Raw genomic sequence first — 24,987 nt, 5'->3', positions numbered from 1 at the left:
AGCTCTGGGCTCTCCAAATTCTGAGCTCTCATCATGGCGGCGGCGGCCGCGGCGGCCGGCGGGGGGCCGCAGCCGCCCCAACCTGAACTGCCCGCGCCCGGGCTGGCCCTGGACAAGGCGGCCACCGCCGCGCACCTGAAGGCGGCCCTTAGCCGGCCGGACAACCGGGCAGGTGCTGAGGAGCTGCAGGCGTTGCTGGAGCGGGTGCTGAGCGCTGAGCGGCCGCTGGCTGCGGCTGCGGACAGCGAGGAGGCGGCGGCGGCCGGCGGCGGAGGCGGTCCGGGGGCGGCAGAGGAGGAGGCCCTGGAGTGGTGTAAGTGCCTTCTGGCAGGCGGCGGCGGCTACGATGAGTTCTGCGCGGCGGTGCGGGCCTACGACCCCGCGGCGCTCTGCGGCCTGGTCTGGACAGCCAACTTCGTGGCCTACCGCTGCCGGACGTGCGGCATCTCCCCCTGCATGTCGCTGTGCGCGGAGTGCTTCCACCAGGGTGATCACACTGGACACGACTTCAACATGTTCCGCAGTCAGGCCGGGGGCGCCTGTGACTGCGGGGACAGCAACGTGATGCGGGAGAGTGGGTGAGTGGAGCCTGCCCCCCGGGGCCGGGGGCATCGCGGGTGGCCCTGACCGGGGTCTGGGGAAAACAGGAATGGGGACCTGGGAGCCGATCTTGAGCTGTCAAGGGAGAGGAGTGGGGGAGGGTGCAGCCACGTGGGGTTGGAGGTGTCTGAGCTGTCAGCGGTGGAAAGGGGATGGGGAGGAGGGGAGAGCGGAGAGCATGTTTAGGGAACGCGGCTGTGAATTTGCGGGAAGCCAGGGCGAGTGAGTGATAGCGAAAAAAGAGACAAACGGAAAAGATACTTGGGGAATCTGTTGTTGAGCTGTCAAGTGTGTACTGGTTGGGAAAGGCTGTAAAGCAGCTTGGCTCTTGGGAAGAAATGGTGATATGATTTGGATTGGCTGGGAGGGGCATGGTATTCGGGACCAAATTGGGTTGCAGGATAATGAGAGTCGGGGAGGTGGTCTTGCAACTGCAGGGGAGGACAGTTTGGGGAAAAGGACTTGTGAACTGTCAGTGTGTCTCATTCAGTACGGGGGAAGGAGCTCTTGATCTTATGGAGGTTAAGGGAGGAGGGAAGGGGAGGGGCCTGCATGAAAAGTGACTGTTGAGCTGTCAGTGGAGTATTTGGTGTGCTGGAATGACATCGAGAATTGGGCTACCGACCAGTCAGTTATAGAGTACCCTCCATACAAGAACAAATAAAACACTGGGCGAATTAGGAATCAGGTGTTAGCTCCTTTCTAGTTAAAAGGGCACCTTATTCACTGACTAATATGTGACATCTTTCTAAAAGGAGACACTCAACAATTGCTTTTTCAATTGGAGCGATGTACCAGGGTATTGGGACTTGGGACAAAAGACATTTCAGAGGTTGCAGTGAGTTAAACAGTTGGTACATATAGTGTCTTGGCTTGGGACATGAAATCCAAGTTTAGGGAAATCCTGGGAAAAGAAAAAAACTTACTGCAAGAGATTTTAGCTGGGTAGTAGTTGAAAGAATGTTAGCAAATCCAGTTATTCAAGTTTTTCAAATTTTAGGTCTTACAATTATAGAATATAATCCCTTTAGAAATAGTCACTATTTCCTTCTTTGGAGTACTTGTAGGTTACTGTTACTCCAGAATGTTTGTAACTACTAGGTACAAGCAAGGTTTCTAGGATATTAAAAATGAACAAGACAATCACCTACTCCTTAAGCTGCTTACTAGAGTAGAAAATGATAAATTCCTTAAATAGTTCAGGAGTTAGAGGAGGCTTCTGAGCAGAGGGAATAAGAATAAGGCTTCAGAAAGGACGTATTTTGAGGTTGCTGTTAACTATTACTGCTACTATTACTACCACTGTGTTTCCACGAGAATAAGACTTAGCTAGACCATCAGCTCTAATGCATCTTTTGGAGCAAAAATTAATAGAAGACCCGGTCTTATTTTAATACAATATAAGACCTGGTCTTATATAATATAATATAATATAATACGCGGTCTTCTATTAATTTTTGCTCCAAAAGATGCATTAGAGCTGATGGTCTGGCTAGGTCTTATTTTTGGGGAAACATGGTACTTACTACTGGTATTATTCTCAACAACAGTAATAACAGCAGCCAATATTTGAGAGTGTAAAGTGACACTTAAAAATACTTTTCAAAATTAATATTTGAATAGGCAAAATATTTATATAGCTAAAAATAGGCAAAATATTTATATAGCTAAAAAACCAAAAAAAATAAATAAAGACATACACAGTTTGAAGTTTCCCTCCCATCTTGTCTCCCATCTTCCTAGTTCCTTTCCACCATTGTTAGTTTCTCTTAGTTTAAAAACCAACAATGATGAATATGTATTTTGATTTTTCAGTCTCTTTTATGCAAAAGGTAACATACCATATTCACTTTTCTACACACCTTGCATTTTTCACTCATCTAAGAGGTCTTTCCATGTCAGGAAATCAGTGTACTCTATTTAAGAAACCAAAACTGCTGCATAGTGTTCCATGTCATGAATTTGCCATTCTTTATGTAATCATCACTTTTGATGGACAGTTGGTTTCCAGTATGAAATAAAAAACCTGGTATACCTGTCTTTTCACACCTGTGCAAGAATATCAATGGGATAAGTTCTCAAAAGTGGGATTTCCAGATTGCCCTCCATAAGGAGAGGATGAAACTCCCTGTTTTCCAACAGCCTTGCCAACAGTGTTACTAAAACTTCGGATTTTTATCCATCTACTTGGTAAGCAGTGGTCAAATATTAACTGCTTTATGTGATTTAACTCACGTGATCTTCAACTCAGATTATGACTGTTATTATTCCCATTGTACGGAAGAGGAAAGTGGGGCACAGGGTTCTTAAAAACTTGTTCAGGATTACACATGTAGTAAGTTAGCCATGCTGGATCCAGAGCCTGACCACTCAGCACTTCTCTACTGCCACTATAAATAACATTCTTGTTGGTACTTTCGTTTAATATTGGTTTGTCTTTTTTTAAATATGCTGTTCTTATTTGGGCCTTTGTTTCTTTTTCTTTTAAAAACAAGATGTATTTCAAAACAGAGGAAGGAGTTGGAACAATCTTTTACTGATATTTAGACATTTTTACTTCTTAGAGTAGTTTAGCTTTTAGGAGATCCTCAAAAATCATGAAGGTAAATAATATTGATTCCAGAATTTTGGAACACAGTGGTCATTATCAGTTTGATGTGGATGAGAGGCAAATCTGATCTAATGGTGATGCTTCAGTGCAGGAGCGGAAAATGTCAGTGAGTTTCTTTGAAGGTACCCATACAGGTTTAGGACCTCTGGCCGGTAGAGAGTCCACATGCTAATCTCGTAGCACTTGTCTTTACTGACATCTTACAGATACTTAGTTTTTGTTTGTTTTTTTTCCCCAGCTGGCAACCCTCCATGAGTTGATAAAACGTATTTAAGTATTACTGTCTATCTGAAATGCAAAATTACTGCCTTGTATGTGCCAGCAGTTTCCATGTTCAATTTCATAAAGGGCAAGAATGAACAATAAACAGTTGTTCAATATGATTATTCTGAAATTTGTACAACCCTTTAGGTTGGATAGAATAATTCATCTGGACTACACAACTACTAATCTCCTGCCTGGAAACAGATAAGTGATATTAGCTTGCAGTGCAAGTAAAAAGGCTGCCTCTGGAACTTTTTAGAACTGGATATCATTAACAAATTACATCATGGTTTTTGGTGGGCAAAATTGGATTACCTTGGCATGGACAGAATATATTTAACTTTTCTCAGTTTTTAATATTTCTTAAAATCCCTTTAGATTGCTGAAGATTGAAGATGTATTGGTTTTGGGGTTGTTTATTATTCTAACTGCCAAAGAAGTTTGTAAATCCCATTGTTCAGTAAATTTTTAAGGAAAGATTCCACTTTTCTCTGTATCTGTGTTCTTAGTAAAAGAAGAAATTCTGCTGTGACTTAATCTTTTTCCCCAGTGACTGTTGTGGGTATGATTGGAGATGGGGAAGAATTTTGGATCCATCACAGCCTGTATTACCATTTAATTTTCAAATTTATAGGTAACAGAAATATGGGGGGGGATTCAGTTATTTTTGATTAGTAATATTGACATAATAAATGTGGTGATATTAACAGGTATAAAAAGCAAAGGAAGAAAACAACTGAGAATTCATTTGTGCGATGAGATCACAAAGGCTATGGAAACTATATATTAATAACTGTATGTATAACTTCATAGTTTTGCCACTAATGAATAAGTGCAGTCATTGTCACAAATGGTTCATAGATGGATGAGCTAAAAAAAAAGAAGTAATGGAAAATGTGAAGTAATGTCTGACTGGTTTAGGGATCTGATGGTACTAACTAGAAATTGGAATTTTAAGCATTTAGTTCTCAAGTTTTGATGCAGAAGATGACCATTTTCATGTTCTATACTGTATTAAAGATATTTTTGCCTCCTTGCTGGTTCTTCCTCACAGATTTTAAACTCCTTAAAGACTAGGAACCTCATCTTGCTATTAATCAGAGGCAAGCACAGTCTCTTACATTTAATAGGTGCTTAGTAAATGTGGAATTGGATAAAATAGTGGCTGTTATACCTGAAAATTTGCCCTAATACTACATTGCTTTAGTTATTTAAGCATGGATTATTAAATCCATAGCATGTTTTTCCAAAGTATTTCAGGGAAAATTTATTTCTTAGTTTCAAAAGTAATACATATTGGTTATAAAATAAAAATAAGTAGATAAAGTAGAAAGTAAAGGTTCCTCTTTCTTCCATCTTGCTCTTCAGTGAGAGATTTCCCTTACTTTCTTTTGAGCTTAGTTATACATTTAAGAGATGTTAGTAATAATTTACTCAACATTTGTATATATTTTGTTGTGGCAGGTTTTTAGGTTATGTGGCCTGTGGCAATGCCAGAAGTGGAAGCAGTAAGTGACTGGTTGAATAGTGTTCGGTGCCTTACTTTTTCTTCCTTAACAGATTTATCGGACACTGTGTCTTATTAATACACATAGAACAGTTTTTTCTTTTTTTAAAGTTAAATAGTATTTCATTGTATTTTCATGTTTTTGTATTTTACTGTGATTTATGAAATCCATTCCCTACTGGTAGACATTTAAATTATTTCCTGGCTTGGGCTATTATCTTGGGCTATTATAAACACTGTCATAGTCAGTATGCTTGTATACACATTTTTGTGTATATGTACCCTGTTTCCCCGAAAATAAGACTGGGTCTTTTATTAAGTTGTGCTCCAAAAGATACATTAGAGCTTATGTTCAGGGGATGTCATCCTGAAAAATCATGCTAGGGCTTATTTTCTAGTCTAATTTTTCGGGAAACATGGTATGAACATATGTGTGAAGATAAGTTCCCAGAAGTTATATCTTGGCTGCAGGAAATGTGCATTTTAAACTTTGATAGAGCCTTCGTAAGAAATTTATACTCCCACCAACAATGATTGAAAGAGCATGTTTCCCCACATTGTAGCCAGTATATGTTATTACCAGTTTTTCTGATTTTTGTTGATCTGATAAATGACAAATTATACCTTGTTTCATCTGTTATCCTTCTCCCTACTTCCCTTCTCTCCCAAATTGGAGTATTTTGAAGCAAATCTCAGATACTTATAATTTAATTTATAAATATTTGAGTATGTATCTCTGTAAAGAGATGTGAACTCTTGAAAGTAAAATGTAATTCAGATATCCATTGACAGATGAATAGATGAACAAAATGTGGTATTTGCATAAAATGGAGTATTATTCAGCCTTTAAAAGGAATGAAATTCAGTCCAGATTCAGGACTTTGGATCAAGATGGCAGAGTAGGTAAGTGCTGTACTCACCTCCTCCCATGACCACATCAGAATTACAACTAAATTACAGAACAACCACCATTAAGAACCACCTGAAGACAGAAGTCCTATAACTAAGGATATAAAGAAGCAGCCATGTCAAGACTGGTAGGGGCAGAGACACAGAACAGGCAGGCCCCAGACCTACAGTGTGGTGGTTAAAAAAAAGGAGGCAGATCTCAGCTGAGAAGGTCTCCCCTGAGGAGTGAGGGGTTGCAGCCACTCACCAGGCTGTGCCAGGAAGAGTAGTCTTCTTACTTCTAGTTGTGAAAACCAGTGAGGACTGTGGCTGAGTGAGACAAAGGGATACTGGAGTTTCAGGCATTCCTCTTAAAGGGCCCATGCATGAACTTGTGAATTTGCTCTGAGCTCCAGCACTGGCACAGCAACTTGAAAAGCACCAGAGACATATGAGGAAGAGCTGAATTGACTAGCTGCAGGGTGAGGACTAGAGGGGCAGGGGGCAGGACAGCTCACTTGGGGAGAGAGGGCTGGCAGACCCTATTGTTTCTTTGTTGAGGTATTTCCCCACCTGCTTGCAAGCACAAGTGGCACCAAATCTGAATCTCCATCAACCTGTCTAACACTGTTCCATTGTGGTGATTCCCTGAGACTCTTGCCTCACCCTATTTGAGTGCCTAGCCGGAACCTCTTCCAGAGGCTTTTCCACACAAATGGCCTTTCATCTCACGCTGTGGATGTCCCTAAAATCTCTCAAAGGTCCACAAATCCCAAACAAGTTGGCTGTGGCCTTGGTGTGCCCCATACATCTTGCTGTGTGGCCCCAAGCTGACTCTGTTGGCAACCAGCCTTGGTTGCCTCTCCCAGGTGCCTCCAAGCACAGTACAGGTGACAACCATCTGCAGATCACTTTGCAGCTCCTTCCAGGTGGCTCCAGGAAAGGCACAGGCAGTGGCTGATCTTGGTCTGCACCACAGCCCCTCCCAGGAGGCCCCAGAACCAAAACACCTGGTGGCTGGCTTCAGACCACACCAGAGCACCACCAAATGAGCTCTACAAATGACACACCCATAGGGCGGACCTGGCAGTTACCAGAGCCCCATTAAAGTGAATCCCATCCCTGCACAGCAGCTCTGTGTCATGGCCATTCCTCACATCCAGTCAGCCTGAGTATCAATCCCTCTCACTGATGTGCCAACAGCAATCAAGGCTAAACTACAACAGGAGGGCACACCAAACCCACATAAGGGACACCTCTGGAGCACTCAGCTCAGGTGAACAAGGAGATTGTGCCATGGAGCCCCACAGGACATCTATTACATAAGGCCACTCTGCCTAGAATGGGAAACATAGCAGCAGCTGTACCTAATACATAGAAATAAACAAAGGAAGGCAGCCAAAATGAGGAGACAAAGAAACATGACCCAAATGAAAGACCAGGACAAAACTCCAGAAAAAGAACTCAGTGAAATGGAGACAACAACTTACCAGATGCAGAGTTTAAAACACTGGTTATAAATATGCTCAGTGAACTTTGGAGAAGAGTCGATGAACTGAGAACTTTAATAAAGAGGTAGGAAACATAAAAATGGAGATAAAAAACAAAAAAGAACCAGGCAGAAATGAAAATTATAATAACTGAAATGAAGAATACATTAAAGGGGATCAACAGTAGGTTAGATGAAGCAGTGGATTGAACCAGCGATTTGGAGGACAAGGTAGTGGAAAACACCCAATAAGAACAGCAAAGAAAAAAAAAAAAAGAAAGAAAGTTGGGCCGGCCTGGTGGCTCAGGCGGTTGGAGCTCCATGTTCCTACTTCCGAAGGCTGCCGGTTCGATTCCCACAAGGGCCAGTGGGCTCTCAACCACAAGGTTGCCAGTTCAATTCCTCAACTTCCGCCAGGGATGGTGGGCTCCGCCCCCTGCAACTAAGATTGAACATAGCACCTTGAGCTGAGCTGCCGCTGAGCTCCCGGATGACTCGGTTGGAGCGCAGCCTCTCAACCACAGGTTGCCGGTTCAACTCCTGGACTCCCGCAAGGGATGGTGGGCTTTGCCCCCTGCATCTTACAACAGCAACTGGACCTGGAGCTGAGCTGCGCCTTCCACAACTACGATTGAAAAGACAACAACGTGACTTGGAAAAAACCCTGGAAGTACACACTGTTCCCCAGTAAAGTCCTGTTTCCCTTCCCCAATAAAATAAAAAATAAAAAACAGGATAGTTTAAGGAGCATCTGAGAGAAAACATCAAGCATACCAACATTGCATCATAGGGGTACCAGAAGGAGAAGCGAGAGTACAGGGATTAAAAACCTATTTGAAGAAATAATGATGGAAATCTTCCCTAACCTGTCAAAGGAAATAGACATACAAGTCCAGGAAGTGCAGAGTCTCAAACAAGATGAACTCAAAAAGGCTCATACCAAGACACATCATAATTAAAATGACAAAGTTAAAAACAAAGAGAGAATCTTAAAAGCAGCAAGAGAAAAGCAGTTAATTTCCTGCAAGGGAGCTCCCATAGACTGCCAGCTGATTTCTCAATAGAAACTTTGCAAGCCAGAAGGGATTGGCACAAAATATCCAAAGTGATGAAAAGTAAGGACTGACTACCAAGATTACTCTATCCGGCAGGGCTGCTATTTAGAATCAAAGGACAGATAAAGAGCTTCCCAGATAAGAAAAAGCTAAAGGAGTTCATCAGCACCAAATCAGTATTACAACAGATGTTAAGGGAACTTCTTTAAGAAAAAGAAGAAAAAAAAGATAAAAAATATGAATACTAAAATGGAAATAAATGCATACCTATCAATAATTACTTAAAATGTAAATGGAGTAAATGTTCCAATCAAAAGACATAAGGTGGCTGAATGGAGAAGAAAGCAAGACCTATACATACGCTGCCTATAAGAGACCCACTTCAGATTGAAAGACACACACACAGACTGAAAGTAAAGGGATGGGGGCGGATGGGTGGTTCAGTTGGTTAGAGCACGAGCTCTGGGCAACGGGGCTGCCAGTTCGATTCCCACATGGGCCAGCGAGCTGTGCCCTCCGCAGCTGGAATGAGGTCAGTGAGCTGCCGCTGAGCTCCCGGTGGCTGGATGGCTTAGTTGGTTGGAGCACGGGCTCTTAGCCACAAGGTTGCCGGGTGGACTCCTCAACTCCTGCAAGGGAGGGTGAGCTGCACCCCCAGCAACTAACAACGGCGACTGGACCTGGAGCTGAGCTGCACCCTACACAACTAAGAGCGAAAGGACAGCAACTTGGATTGGATGGAGCTGTTGAGTCCTGGGAAAAACACACTACTGTTCTCCAATAAAAAAAAGTCCTGGAAATACACACTGTTCCCCAATAAAGTCCTGTTTCCCTTCCCCAGTATAAAAAAAAAGATCTTAAGAAAAAAAGATGAAAAAAAAAGAAAATAAAGGGATGGAAAAAGATATTTCATGGAAATGGTAACAAAAAAAGCTGGTGTAGCAATATTTATATCAGACAAAGTAGACTTTAAAACAAAGGCTATATAATGAGACAAAGAAGGACATTTCATAATGATAAAGGGATCAGTCAAAGAAGAGGGTATGTTTATGTACCAAATGTAGGAACACCTAAGTATATAAAGCAAATATTGATGATATAAGGGAGAGATTGACAGTAATACAATCATAGTAGGGGACTTTAACACCTCATTGATATCAATGGATAGGTCATCCATTGACAGAAAATCAACACAGTATCAGTGGCATTAAATGACACATTGGAGCAGATGGAGTTAATTGATATTTTTTAGAGCATTTCACCCCAAAGCAGCAGAACATACATTCTTTTCAGGCGCACATGGAACATTTTCCAGGATGGACCATGTTAGGCCACAAAACAAGTCTCAACAAATTTAACAAGATTGAAATCATCTCAGCCATCATTTCTGATCACAATAGATGAAACTAGAAATCAATTGTAAGAAGAAAACTGAAAAATACAAATGGAGGCTAAATAACATGATACTAAACAGTAAATGGGTTAACAAAGACATCAAGGAAGAATTCAGAACATACCTTGAGAAAAATGAAAATGAAAATATAATGACCCCAAAACCTATGGGACACATCCAAAGCAGTTCTAAGAGGGAAATTCATAGCAATACAAGTCTACCTGAAGAAACAAGAACATTCTTAAATAAACAATTTATCATTACACCTAAAGGAACTAGAAAAAAGAAGAACGAATAAAGCCCAAAGGAGTAGAAGGAAGGAAATAATAAAGATCAGAGTGGAAATAAACGAAATAGAGGGTAAATAAACAATACAAAAATCAGTGAAAATAAGAGTTGGTTCTTTGAAAAGATAAACAAAATCTATAAATCTTTAACCAGACTCATTAAGAAAAAATGAGAGAGGACCCAAATAAGTATAATCAGAAAGAGAAGTGACAACTGACACCAAGAAATACAAATGATTGTAAGAAAATACTATGAACAATTATATGCCAACAAATTGGACAACCTGGAAGGAATGGATAAATTCTTGGAAGCATAAATTTTTACAAGACTGAATCAAAAAGAAACAGAAAATGTGAACAGACTGATACTAATGAAATAGAATCAGTAATCAAAAACTACCAACAAACAAAAGTCCCAGACAGATTGCTTCGCAGGTGAGCTTTACCAGACATTTGAAGAAGAATACCCTATTCTTCTCAAACTATTCCAAAACACTGAAGAGGAGGGAAGGCTCCTTAGCTCATTTTACGGGGCCAACATTACCCTGATTCCAAAACCAGGCAAAACATTAGAAAAAGAAAATTACAGGCCAGTATCCCTGATGAACATAGTTGCAAAAATTCTCAACAAAACATTAACAAATTGAATTCAGCAACACATTAAAAAAATCACACATCACGATCAAGTGGGGTCTATTCCTGGGGAACGAGGTTGGTTCAGTATTTGCAAATCACTTAATGTGATAAACCACATAAACAAAATGAAATATGAAAATCATATGATAATATCAATAGATACAGAAAAACCATTTGACAAAATCCACCATCCATATATGATAAGTATGAGCAAAGTGGAGATAGAGGGGACATACCTCTGCATAATAAAGGCCATATATGACAAACCAATCATTAATATACTCAATGGTGAAAAAGTAAAAGCATTTTCCTTAAGATCAGAAATAAAGCAAGGATGTCCACTTTCACTGAAAATGTTATTGGAAGTCCTAGCCGTAGCAATTAGAGAAGAAAAAGAAATGAAAGGCATCTAAATTGGAAAGGAAGAAAACTGTCATTATTTGCAGATGACATGATACTATATATAGAGATCCTGAAAGATTCCACCAAAAAACTATTAGGATTGATAAATGAATTCAGTAAAGTAGCAGGATATAAAACTAATATTCAGAAATCAGTTGCATTTTTATACAGTAATAACGAAGTATCAGGAGGAGAAATTAAGAAAACAGTCCCATTTACAATTGCATCAAAAAATAAAATACCCAGGAATAAATTTAACCATGGAGGTAAAAGATCTGTAGTTGGAAAACTATAAGACATTGAAGAAAGAAACTGAAGGAGATACAAATAAATGGAAGGACATACCATACTCATGGGTAGGAAGAACTAACATTGTTAAAATGTCCATGCTATTCAAAGCAATCTATAGATTCAATGTAATCCCTATCAAAATACCAATGACATTTTACATAGAACTAGAACAAATAATCCTAAAATTATATGGAATCACAAAAGATCCTGAATAGCCACCAAAGTCTTGAGAAAGAAGAACAAAATTGGAGGTATCATGCTACCTGATATCAAACTATACCACAAGGCTATAGCAATCAGAACAGCATGGTACTGGCATAAAAACAGACACATAAATCAATAGAACAGAATAGAGAACCCAGAAGTAAACCCATGCCTATCTGGTCAATTAACCTATGACAAAGCAGGCAAGAATATACATTGGGGTAAAGACAGTCACTTCAATATGTGGTGTTGGGAAAACTTGACAGATATATGCCAAAAAAAAAAAAAAAGAAGAAATGATACCACTTTCTTAACACGACGTATAAGAATAAACTCAAAATGGGTTAAAGACTTAAATGTAAGACCTGAAACTTCTATAGAAGAAAACATAGGCAGTAAGCTCTTTGACATTGCTCTTAGTAATATTTTTTTTGGATATGTCTCCTCGGGCAAGGGAAACAAAAGAAAAATAAACAAATGGGACTACATCACACTAAAGAGATTTTGTTCAGTCAAGGAAATCATCAACAGAACGAATAGACAACCTACTGAATGGGAGAAGATATTTGCCAATGATACATTAGATAAGGGGTTAATATCCAAAATGTATAAGGAACTCATACAACTTAACATGAAAAAAACCAAACAGTTCAATTAAAAAATGGGCAGAGGACCTGAAGAGACATTTCTCCAAAGAAGACAGAGGCCAAAAGATATATGAAAAATGTTCAGCATCACTAATCATTAAGCTAAATGCAAATTAAACTACAATAAGATATCACTCACACCTGTCAGAATGGTTATCATGAATAAATTAACAAACAAATATTGACAAGATAGTGGAGAAAATGGAACCCTGTGCACTGTGCACTGTGGTGGGATTGTAAATTGATGTAGCTACTATGGAAAACAGTATGGGGGTTCCTTGAAAAGTTAAAAATAGAACTACCATATGACCCAGCAATTCCACTTCTGGGTATTTATCCTAAGAAACCCCAAACACTAATTTGAAAAGACATATGCATCCCTATGTTCATTACAGCATTATTTATAATAGCTAAGATGTGGAAGCAACCTCAGTGTCCGTCGAAAGGTGAATGGATAAAGAAGTGGTACACATATACAATGGAATATTACTTAGCCATAAAAAAGAGTGAAATCTTGCCATTTGGTACAACATGGGTGGACATAGAGGGTATTATGCTCAGTGAAAAATGTCAGACAGAGAATGACAAATACCGCATAATTTTACGTATATGTGGAATCTAAAAACCAAAATAAACGAATAAAACAGAAACAAACTCAGATACAGAGAATGAATTGACATTTCCCAGATGGGAGGGAGTTGGGGGGATGAGTGATAAAGGGGAAATGATTAAGATGTACCAATTGACAGTTATAAAAATAGTCATGGGGATATAAAGTAAAGCATAAGGAATATAATTAATGTAATAACTATGGTGTTAGATGAGTACTAGACTTATCAGGGTGATCACTTTGTAAATTATATAAATGTCTAATCACTATGTTGTATACCTGAAGCGAATATAATATTGTATGTCGACTACAATTGAAAAATAAAAAAGTATTATATATGTATGTATATATATAACCAAAAGAAGTAAAAAGAACTCAAAGAACAAAGAATGAAATATTCAGGCACATGGTATATAATACAGATGAACCTTGAAGACATTATGCTAAGTGAGATAAGCCAGACATAAAAGGACAAATACTGTCAGATTCTAGTTATATGAGGAACCTACAATAGTTAATTCATAGAGACAGAAGGTAGAATGATGGTTGCTAGGGGCTGGGGAGAGGGGTGAATGGGGAGATATTGTTTAATAGGTACAGAGCAGGGTTTCCAGACAGGAATCCCGCCCATTCTCAGGAATTTTTTTCGTTTCCCGTTCCCGAATCCCGAGATATAAACAGTTTTCTGTTCTCCATGATGAATCGTTTCCACAAAGTGACGGCCGATACTACCTACCACCTGAGTTCAGGGAACCGATTTTCCGATTTCCTGACCAACTTTTCTCAGAATTCGGGAACGGGAAAGTGAAAAAAATTCCTGAGAACGGGCGGGAATTCCCGTGTGGAAACCCTAGTACAGAGTTTCAGATTGAGAGGATGAAAATATTCTTGAGACAGATGGTGGTGATGGTTGCACAAAAATGAGAATGTACTTAATGCCACTGAACTGTATACTTCAAAATGGTTAAAATGATAAATTTTATGTTATTTGTATTTTATCACAATTAAAAGAAGAACTTTTTATCACAATTAAAAGAACAACCATAGTATCATTACTACACCTAAATTATTCAGTTATTTCTTGTTATAAAACTTTTTATTGGGGAATAGTGTGTTTTTCCAGGACCCATGAACTCCATGTGGTTGTTTTCAATCTAGTTGTGAAGGGTGCAGCTCACTGGCCCATGTGGGAATCGAACCGGCAACCCTGTTGTTCAGAGTTCACGCTCTAACCAACTGAGCAATTCGGCTTTCTCCACAGTTATTTCTTAATGTCTTCAAATATTAAATGAATGTTCAGGTTTTCCCAGTTGTCTCATAAATAATTTCTCAGAGTTTACTTAGAATTAGGATCCAAACAAGGGCTTCATATTTTATTTGATTGTTATATTTCTTAGGTCTCTGAATTTATAGTCCCCCGCTTTTTTTTCTTCTCTGCAATTAGCTGAAGTAACCCACATTCTGGGTTTTAGTGATTGCATCTCTGTGATGTTTAACTTGTTCCTCTGTCTATTAGTTGCTGTAAAACAGTAGTGGATCTAGAGTAGTGATCAAATTTTAGGTCCTATTGTTTTTTTTTTTGGCAAGAAAACTTTATAATGGTGTTTTTTTAAGGAGGGCACAGCTCACAGTGGCCCATGTGGGGATTGAACTGGCAACGTTGATGGTACCAGCACCACAGTCTAACCAACTGAGCTAACTGGCTGGCCACCCCTATAATGGTGTTTTATACTTCCTGTTGTATCATAGCAGGAGCCACAGAACGAATGTCTTTTTTGTCAATCCTTTTGTTAATGTTAGGAGTTGGCCTGATCCATTTGGTATAAGGTTCCTTATCATGTTAAAGATTTTAGCAGCTATTGATTTTCATTGTCCAGATTCATTATTTTATTAGTGGTTGCAAAGTGTTGATATTCTAACTGAATTATCCTTTCAATTTTTAGTGAGAGTTCTTTCTAGAGAACTCAAAGTTTCAAGGATCAGCTATTCTCACATCTGTATCTTTAGATATGTTTTGCAGACTTTGTACTGAAGGGGTGTACTGTGGTCAGACTTGGGACACACTATACACTGTATCTTCTTGGCTATCTGCAATGCATAACATCTTAAAGAAATCCAATACTAAAGAAATCTGTAACTTTGAATAACCTGAGGTTCATTGGTTAAATCCAGGGAACTATTACTTTTGAGTCATACCAGTTTTGGAAATTTTGTCTACTTGGGTATCCTGCCATTACCTTAATATCAACATGTCTAATTGAATACATATGATCTAATTGAATCAATTATGTATTTTCCTCAAATAGTTGGATGTAGAGTTTCCTTTTCTTTCTTCCTTTTTTAAAAAAATATTTGGTGTCATTTTTACCCCCAATCAGAAATCCCAGCTAATAGTGCCTTAAACCTTGAATACATTTATTGTTTTGTGGCTTGGGACTAGTTCAACTTATTAATATCATTGGGCACCCAGGCTTCTGATGAACTTTTATTCCATCACTTAGTTTATGTACTTTTGGTATTTGTTGTCTCTTCAAAGGGATGGATTTGGGCTAGATGTCTAACAGTGTCTGCTAATGTCATTCTTAGTTTTTCCTTTTCCCTCTGCTTACATGTTTGGTACCAAGACCTGTTCTTTTTTGCCTCAGATTTGTCCTTTTCATTCGCTGCTATCACCTTAGTCCAAGTCTTCATCACATTATGACCTATTCCATGAGAATTTACTATTTTCCTGGCTATAATAATTTTACAGTCCAATCTAAGCTTCACTCATATTAAATTCTGCTTTACATATTCTGTACTATGCAATAGCTTCCCATTATTTATAGAGTAAATAGCTTCTCATTATTTATAGACTGAAGCCTAGGTTAGTGTCAAAGTTTTCCATACCATGGCTTCTACCTACATTGCCAAGCTTATCATCACATTGAAGTGAGATCCTATGTTTCATTTTTTAGCACACTGTGTGTATTCCTGTCCTCTAAGTCTCGGTATACCTTATCTACAGAGTACAGTGGCAAGTTTTACATTCACTGTTAAGCTCATCTGTAGGTACCACACTCCTATAGCATAAGTGTAGTGTAATACGATAGTGCAGGCTTTCCTGGATTTTCTGAATTAAAACAATTTTTTTCATCTCTAGTTTATATCCCTACAAGTAAATTTTCAATATAGATTGAGGATAAAGACGTGTGCCATGTCTGCCTCTTTTATTTATATCCTATTAACACACATTCAGATTTTTAGTAAATTGGATAATTGTATCATACTTTGTGTTTATTGATTTTGTATGGAGCGTGTTAGATCTAATCTCTTTAAACTATGTATGTATGTATGTATGCGTATTTCGTGAAAAGGCTGTGACTATTTTTGACCTAAAGTCTATTTTGTCTGATATAAGTATAGCCACTTCTGCTCTCTTTTGGTTACCATTTGCTTGGATTATTATTTTCCTATCCTTTTGCTTTCAGCTTACGTATATCCATAAGGCTAAAGTGAGACTCCTTTTTTTAAAATATTTGTGTTGCTATTTTTTTAAAAAATGTTTTTATTGGAGAATAGTGTGTTTCTTCAGGGCCCATCAGCTCCAAGTCATTGTCCTTCAATCTAGTTGTGCAGGGTGCAGCTCAGCTCCAAGTCCAGTTGCCATTTTCAATTTTAATTGCAGGGGGCGCAGCCCACCATCCCTTGTGGGAATTGAACCAGGCTCTAACCACCTGAGCCATCCAGCTGTCCCCTGTAGTTATTTTTAATATGTTCTTTTTTTTTTAACTTTTATATGAGCATTGAAAGTGACTTATGTACCATCTCTGCAATTTTAGAGAATGGTGTTGACTATCTATAAATTTACCTTTACTGGTGAGTTTTATACTCTTCTGTTTTTCATTGTTAATTAGCATCCTTTCATTTCAGCTTTAAGAATTTCCTGTAGTATTTCTTATAATTCATATCTAGTGGTGATGAATTCCCTTAGCTTTTTTTGTTTGAGAAAGTCTTTATGTCTCCTTTTCTGAAGGGCAGCTTTGCTGCACATAGTATTCTTGGTTGGCAGTTTTTTCTGTCAATATCTTGAGTAGATCATCCAACTCTCTCCTGGCTTGTGAGATTCCTGCTAAGAATCCACTTATAGATTTATGGGAGCTCTATTGTTTGACGATTTGCTTTTCTCGTGCTGTTTTTTTGATTTATCTCTTTGTCTTTGACTTTTGACATCTTAATTATAGTTTGTCTCAGTGTTGCCCTTTTTGGGTTTAGGGACTGTAGGGCCTCATGGATTGGATGTTAATTTCTATCCTCAAATTTGGGAAGTTTTCGGCCATTATTTTTTAAAATAAAATTTTGTTCCCTCTCTCTACTCCCTTTGTGATTCCCTCCCAGAATCTTATATTATGTTTTTGAATGATATCCCATAATTCCTGTAGGCTTTCTTCATTCTTTCTCATTCTTTTTCTTGTAGTGCAGGTTATGATGGCAGTGAATTCTTTCAGATATTGTCTGAAAAGTTTAATTCTCAGTTTTGAAAGGTATTTTTCTCTGTGAAGAATTCTGGATTCACAGATTATTTGTTTTCTTCCAATATTTTAAATATGTCTCTCCATTGTGTTTTGTCTTATACAGATGATGATAAAAAGTCTGGTATCATTTGTATCTTTGTTACTCTGTACATAATGGGTCATTTGGTTGATTTGAAGATTTTCTTGTTATCACTGATTTTCAAGAAATTGATTATGTTGTGTATTGGTATGTCTTCAAAATTTTTTTTCTGCTTGGAGGTTGATGAGTTCTTGAATCTGTGATTTTATGGTTTTCAACAAATTTGGAAAATTTTCAGCCATTCTTTACGTATTTGTTCTGTCTCCCCTCTTCTCCTTTTTGGGATTCCCATGCAATGCAAAACTGCTTGTTAATCTCACACCTCATTGAGGCTCTGTTCATTTTCTCAATCTCTGTGCTTTATTTTCAGTACCTTCTTACTGCTTTGTCAGTAAAAACTGATCTTTTCTTTCCAGTGTCTAATATGTTGATCCCTTCGGTGTATTTTTCATTCTGATAGTATTTTTCATCTGTAGAAGTTTGATGTGGGTTTTATTTATCTGTTATCATGGTGCAAGGTGTGAAGAGATTCCTCCTCCCCTAAATCTTGGCTGGTTACTCGATTATCTCAATACCATTTCTCTGACTGAGCCATGTTTTCCTTATGGATTTGAAATCTGCCTTTATCATAAATTCCACATCTATTTGATTCTATTTCTGGACCCACAATAACCAGTCTGTCCATTAATATGTCTTTTCATGCACCATTACCACATTGTTCTCTTTCTGCTTTCAGGCATTCAATTTATAATTTATTTACTAAATATTTAAATATATATACATCTCTAATTTTACTTTCAAGTCTTTTGATCTTTTATGCAGCCTGTAATTGAATTTAGAACTTTCAGTTTTCATAAATATTTTGCTTCTGCTTTCCTAGTACTTTAGGCCCGATAAATAATGTTAAACCTGTGTAGATGGGAATAAAATGTTTACTTTTATTTCTTAACTATTCATGTAATCTAGTAACAATTTTAGACATGAGATGCATCTGTACCTTAATCAAGCTATACATATTAGAGATGTATACCTGGATAAATGGCACAAGAACAGATACTGGTGAATCTGGAACTGAATTTCTGATCTTCTTCCTTTATTGTCCTGGCTTGAGAGATTTCTGCTGAGAAATCCACTAATTGAATTTTTAGGGGGTGTATTGTTTGCCAACTTTTCTCTAGCTGTGTGTTTGATTCCTCTCTTTGTCTTTCTCTTTTGATTTTTTGACATCTTAATTGTAGTGTGTCTCATTATACTCGATAGTTTATTTAATTGTATTTATCACTAGTGTCTATCTCTAACCTCTAGAATGTAAGCTTCCTAAAGGCTGGGTACACTGTTTTGATTATTTTAATTTTAAAGCAAGTTTTAATATCAGATGAAGCTATTCTCCTTTATTACTCTTATTTTTCAGAATTTTCTTAGCTATTCTTACTTTTCCATAGGAACTTCAGAACCACCTTGTTTATTCCTTATTGATATTTTTACTGAGGTCATATTAAATATGTAGATTAGTTTAGGTAGGTAACATCTGTCTTTTGTGATTTTCAGGAGTTTTTGAAAACAGTTTATCAGTTAGGTTTGTCATTTAGCGGTTCTGAGATTTCCCCATCTGTAAAATGAAGAGAACAGATTACTTAGGAAATTTTCATCTGGGATGACTCTCCAGGGAGCTCTGTGAATTAACCTTAAGTTATATGCAAAATAGTGTATATGTTTGTAATTTGTGCTAAGTTGGGAATGGGACGTGCATTTTTAGGGGAGCTTATCTCATATATTTTTCTAATTTTTGAAGCATGTGGGTGAATTATTTGAGTTGGCCTCTCCTTGCTCTCCTACTCCCTTCTAAATCTCATTAATGTACAAACGGACCTCCAGAATCCCCTGCCCCTTTTGTTTTCTTTCTTCGCCTTTATCCCGTTTCCCCCCATCCCTTTCTCTTAGAGTCAAGGAATTCTGCTTTTGGTTATTTAAGTTTTGTTTGTGATATTTTACTGAGCTGCATACTTTATCTGTTGGGCAATTTTCTGTCAGTGTACTTCACTAAAAAGTTTTAAAAACTAGAGGTAAAATAAAATTTGGAGAAGTTATTTTATCAACAGTTTATATAGTTCTATATGACCATTTTATTATTGCCATAACATCCTGCTCCACTAAGGAATGTTTAACCTTCTTAATTGTTAAAAACCATTGGGTTTCTTGAAGGAAGTATCTGTGACCTGTGAACTGCTAATGTGAACACATTACTTCCTACTTCATTTTTTCTTTGAAGCCATTCAAGTTGTCTAGAAAGCTCTCCTCCTGTTCACTTGGAGGAAGATCCTTAGTATCTGTTTCTATGCAGTTGCATTTGTCAGGCCTCTTGACAATAGTATGCTCTGTTACAGAATTTTGCCTGCCTAGTCCAGCTCTGTTTTGTCATTGGACCTGTAGCCTAAATATCACTTCTTCAGAAAGGCCTTCCCTGGCAAACCCAATTTAAAGGAGCCAAATGGATGCGTTCTATAAATCATGCTGTCAAATTATTTTTGTAGTGATTATTCAATTTATTGTTTCTCTCTCTCTCTCTCTCTCTCTCTCTCTCTCTCTCTCTCTCTCTCTCTCTCTCTCTCTCTCCTCTACCTCCTTCCTTCCCCACCCAATAGAAAGTGAGCTCCATGAGAGCAAGTCCCCTGTATTCCTAGGGTTTAACTGCCCGGCAGATAGTGGTTCTTCAAAGCATATTTGAAAAACTGGGATTATTAAATGGGATCCTGGTTATTCTTTAATTGTATACCCTTGAACCATTTTTGATATTTAGTTTTTGTTTCACGAAGCCTTTATTGAACACTTGCTATGTAAGATGCTTTAACTTAAACACTATGCTTAGCCTGAAATATAAAAACCAATATTGTTTGTCGATCTTATAGTATGTTACATTCATATTGGATAGTCCTGCATTATTTAAAATAGCTCACAGAGCGTGGTCCTTTAGTCTTTTGGCTATTAATTTGTTCAGTCCATAACCGTCTGACACACTCCTGCAAGCCCAGTCCTAGGTTGCTGAGACCATTCTTGCTGTCGTTTGGGCTTAGTTCCAGACTGAAATTTTACTCCTTGAAACCAGTTGACACTGTTCAAATTGTTCTTTACTCTCTGCCCAGTAGCTCTTTTGAATTAGTTTCTTTTCTGCACAGAGTGCCTAAGAGAGCTTTCTGTGCCTTCCTTTATCTAATCCTTTCTCTCTTCCTGCTTTTTAGCCATCAAGCCTTTCATTGTATCCTTCAGTGTTTGTGCCGAGTATGTTTTCTCATTCTTCTGTTCTGTTTCCTCTCGTTCACACTTATGTTTGTAGGCATTTTAATTAAACTATCTTAGATCATCAGTGGTTCTCTAACCTGTCACATAGGCCAGGGTCTTTTTTCGGTTTTTTATTTTTATTTTTAAAGTCTTTTAAAATAGAAATGGTAGTTTTTTGAAAGTTTCCTTGCTTTTACTTAGATTTTTGTGTGCCCCAACTGGAAGAGATTATTAAATTCATATTTTCCTTTAAATAGAAGTTTGGACCTTAAAGGGTAATAGTTACTAACCTTTTTCATAATAGGGTAGATGTAGAAATGATATTTGGATGGTACATTGAGGCAACAGAGGAGGCCATTCAGACCCTGCCCTCTGTCTGCCTTGAGGAGTGAAGAAATCCATATCTCTACTGTAACCTACTGGACCTAACAATTAGAAGTTCTGCCTTAAGGGTAAATAGTCTTCAGCCATGTGTGGATGCTCTGAATGTGTGTGTGTGTGTGTGTGTGTGTGTGTGTGTTTGTGTGTTTGTATATATTTTTCTTAGAAAGAGTTACAACTTTTATTAGATTCTCAAAGGAGTCCATGAAGCAAAAGAAGTTAAGAATTTATGCTTTAAATTATGGAACTAAAACCAAATGAATGACCTATTGCTTATTTATTTTTAGTAAAATATTTTTTCCTTTTGATCACGAAGTTATAGATATGTTTGTTATACAAAATTCAAACATTACAGGTAGAATTAATGTAAAAAGTAAAAATATGCCATATCCTACTCCCAGTTAATTTATACCAAATTTGATATACATTTCTCTAAATATTTTTCTTCTTACATATATCAACATTTTCTTGCCTATTCTTTTTCCAAAATTTTATTTATAAAAGAGATTATAATATATATACTGCTAATTCTTTTCTCACTTTTTAAATCTTAGATATGATTCTACTTCAATACTTGTTAATCTACCTCATTTTTTAAAACAAAGGCGAAGTATTTTGTGGACCTACCATAATTTGGTTAATCTTTATTCTATTACTGAAGACATGAGTTGTTTCTAACTTTTTCACATTGCAAACTGTGGTACAGTGAACATCTTTGTAGGTATATTCTTGCAAATTTCAGAATATTTTTGTATAATAAATTCCTAGAAATAAAAATTCTAATCTAGAATTATGAACACTTAAAGTTTTAATAGGTATTGTCAAAATGTTACCAAAAACTGGATCTGTTCATACTTCCATGTGTATAACAAAAGTTTCTGAACATCCTTTCCAATAATGAATTATTAAAGTGAATCGTCAATGTGCAAGATGAAAAAAGTTTTTGTATTATCGAAATTTTCAAACATACACAAAGGTAAAGACGACAGAACATTGAACTTCCTTATACCCATCAGTGGACTCAACATTTATCAAGATTTTTGCCACATTTGCTTCATTTGCCCTTTTTCTCTTTGCTGAAGTTTTTTTTTTTTCCTGTTCCCTCCATCCCCACTACCTTTTGCTGAAGTATTTTGAAGCAAATCCCAGACATTATGTTATCTCACCCTGACATGCTTCAGTATTCATCTTTTAAAATAAAATTTCTTTCTTTTTTAGTTTTAGCTTTTTAGTACATTTAAAATATATATAAAAGCAATGAGCACAATAAATCCAATTAGTATGATCTTTTATTAGGAAAAACTCCTTTTGTGGCATTCGTTCAAAGACCAATTAAAATTACATTCTTTTGATGTGGTACCTTAAAAAATCTGAAAGGAGTACTTTATTGGCTTTGATATGGCCCACATTCTGTTTATTGAGCATAACATAATGAAACGCTATCTATCCATCTCTCAGTTTTAACAATTAACAACTCATAGCTGGTCTTGGTATACACCCATGTACTTCCCTTCAACTGATTAGAGTATTTTGAAGCAAGTCCCATACACTATAGCATTTCATCTGTAAATATTTATATAGATATATCTAAAGACAAGATTTACCTTTTCTGTGATAATCACAATGGCTGCTATTGTCACACCCACAAAAATAATTCCTTACTGTCATCATATATCCATGAACATTTTCGTACATAAACACAGTGACATTATCACATGTAATAAAATTATCTATTGAACTAGTAACCGCCTCATGATCAGATTTCCCGATTGTCTGAAAAATACCTTTTGCTAGCTTTTTTTTTTAGAATAAATTAACATAATACATGTGGTTTTTGGGTCTCAGGCCTATTTTAACCTACAATGGTCCTGCCTCCTATTTCCTCCTGTCATGGACATGTTGTAGAAACTGAGTCAGTTGTCCTGTATAATGTTCTACATTCATGATTTGTCTATTTGCTTTTTCATGATGTCATTTAACCTTCTTAATTGTTAAAAACCTTCTTAATTGTTTCTTTATTGCCTATGCATTGTATAAATGAAATTTACTTCTAGAGGTTTGATGTCATTCAAGTTCAAATTGTTTGTTGAGAACACTTCATAAATGGGACTGTGTGTTTCACGAGCATCACAGAGCCTGAGTTTTTGACTTCAGGTCATACTAAGATTGGTAAAGATGCAACAGTCAGATCTCTAAGTGGAAACTTTCCCCTCAAGCCTTTCTCTAATGGCTCCATTACGTGGGTCAAATATTTCAGTAGGTATCACAAAATGGTCATTTTCTAGTTACTCGTTTCTTACTTTAATGAAATTCATTACTTTGATAATTTTTTCAAACAAAAGAACTAATATACTCTGTTATATTTACAAAAAGCATTTTATGAAACAATATATACAGATTTATCCCAATTCTGTTTTAAATCACATGAATAAAAAAAATTGTGTTTGCTGATTTGATGATTCATTGCTTTATTAGAGAACTCGAGCATCCCTTCACATGTTTATTGGCTATTCAGTACTCCTTTTGTGAATTGTTCATGACCTTTCCTGATTTTTCTGTTGACTTCTTTTCTTTCTCTTATCCATTTTTGAGAGTTAATAGATCACAGATACTAATATTTTATCTATTTTAATTATTATAAATGTTTTTTTCCAGTTTGTAATTGTCTTCTGCATAGAAGCTTTTGATCTATGTAGTCAATTTTTATCTTTTATTGCTTTTGGTTTCAAGTCTTACTTCGGCTTTCTTGAGATAATGTAGGGGAACAGTTTATTTTCTTCCTGGTAACTTTTTTCACATTTGATTTTAATCTGTACGGACTGTATTTTGCCTATGGTGTAAGAAGAATCACATTTACTTTCTGCATTTAAATTATCAGTTGTCCTAAGCAGTTTATTTAAGTCTTCTCCCCACCACATTGAATTGAGATGACACATTTATTATATTAAATTGACAAATTTACATAGTCTGTGTCTAGACTCCATTGTGGTCCACTGATGTTATCACAGTAGCATAGATTTTTAAATTATAATGGCTTTGTACTATGTTTTAAGGTCTAGGTCACTGTCATCATTTTTTTTTCCCAAGTTGTACTAATTTTTTTCACATATATGCTCTTCCATTTGAACTTCAGAATTAGTTTGTGATTAGTCCCATTGGGATTTAAATCTAATGGCATTAAGTTTGGTGGAACTGACATTTAAAAAAAATAAAATTGGTTTTTCCATGTGGGTGTGTAGTTTTCTCTCTTCAGATCTTTTATGTTTTTCAGCTAAAATAGTTTCTACACGCTTCTTAATAAGATTATTTCTACGCATTTTATATGTATAGTGTGGTTATTTTGTGTTTAGTAATAAAATACCTTGATTATTGGATTGTGAATATAGAATAGTTTACTTCATTTTTTGTTTTTATTGGGAAAGGTGTACAGGACTTTATTGGGAACAGTGTGTACTTCCAGGACTTTTTTCCAAGTCAAATTGTTGTCCTTTCAATCTTAGTTGTGGAGGGTGCCGTTCAGCTTCAAGTTTTTGTCCTTTCAGTCTTAGTTGCAGGGGATGCAGCCCACCATCCCTTGTGGGAGTTGAACCAGCAACCTTGTGGTTGAGAGGATGCGCTCCAACCAACTGAGCCATCCAGGAGCTCAGCGGCAGCTCAGCTCAAGGTGCCGTGTTCAATTTTAGTTGCAGGGGGCAGAGCCCACCATCCCTTGTGGTACTTGAGGAATTGAACTGGCAACCTTGTGGTTGAGAGTCCACTGGCCCATGTGGGAATCGAACCGGCAGCCTTCGGAGTTAGAAACATGGAGCTCTAACCGCCTGAGCCACCAGGCCGGCCCCAGTTTACTTCATTTTTG

General features: G+C 37.3%; 1 protein-coding gene across 6 annotated transcripts in view; it reads left to right on the top strand.

Moving 5' to 3' along the window:
* UBR3 (ubiquitin protein ligase E3 component n-recognin 3) overlaps positions 1 to 24,987 on the top strand; it is a 170,511-nt gene continuing 145,524 nt past the window's right edge. For 3 of the 6 annotated variants that reach the window (XM_033111959.1, XM_033111958.1, XM_033111957.1), the window contains exon 1: positions 34 to 578. In XM_033111959.1, coding sequence (XP_032967850.1) covers positions 34 to 578 — 545 coding nt within the window. Of the gene's footprint in view, positions 579 to 24,987 lie in introns of all 6 variants that reach the window. The other 3 variants (XM_033111956.1, XM_033111955.1, XM_033111960.1) reach the window with 2 other exon arrangements.

The sequence above is a fragment of the Rhinolophus ferrumequinum genome, chromosome 8 (genome assembly GCF_004115265.2).
Source record: "Rhinolophus ferrumequinum isolate MPI-CBG mRhiFer1 chromosome 8, mRhiFer1_v1.p, whole genome shotgun sequence".
Taxonomy (NCBI): domain Eukaryota; kingdom Metazoa; phylum Chordata; class Mammalia; order Chiroptera; family Rhinolophidae; genus Rhinolophus; species Rhinolophus ferrumequinum.
The sequence above is the reverse complement of the archived record's forward strand: the minus strand, read 5'-3'. Positions and strand labels throughout refer to the sequence as shown.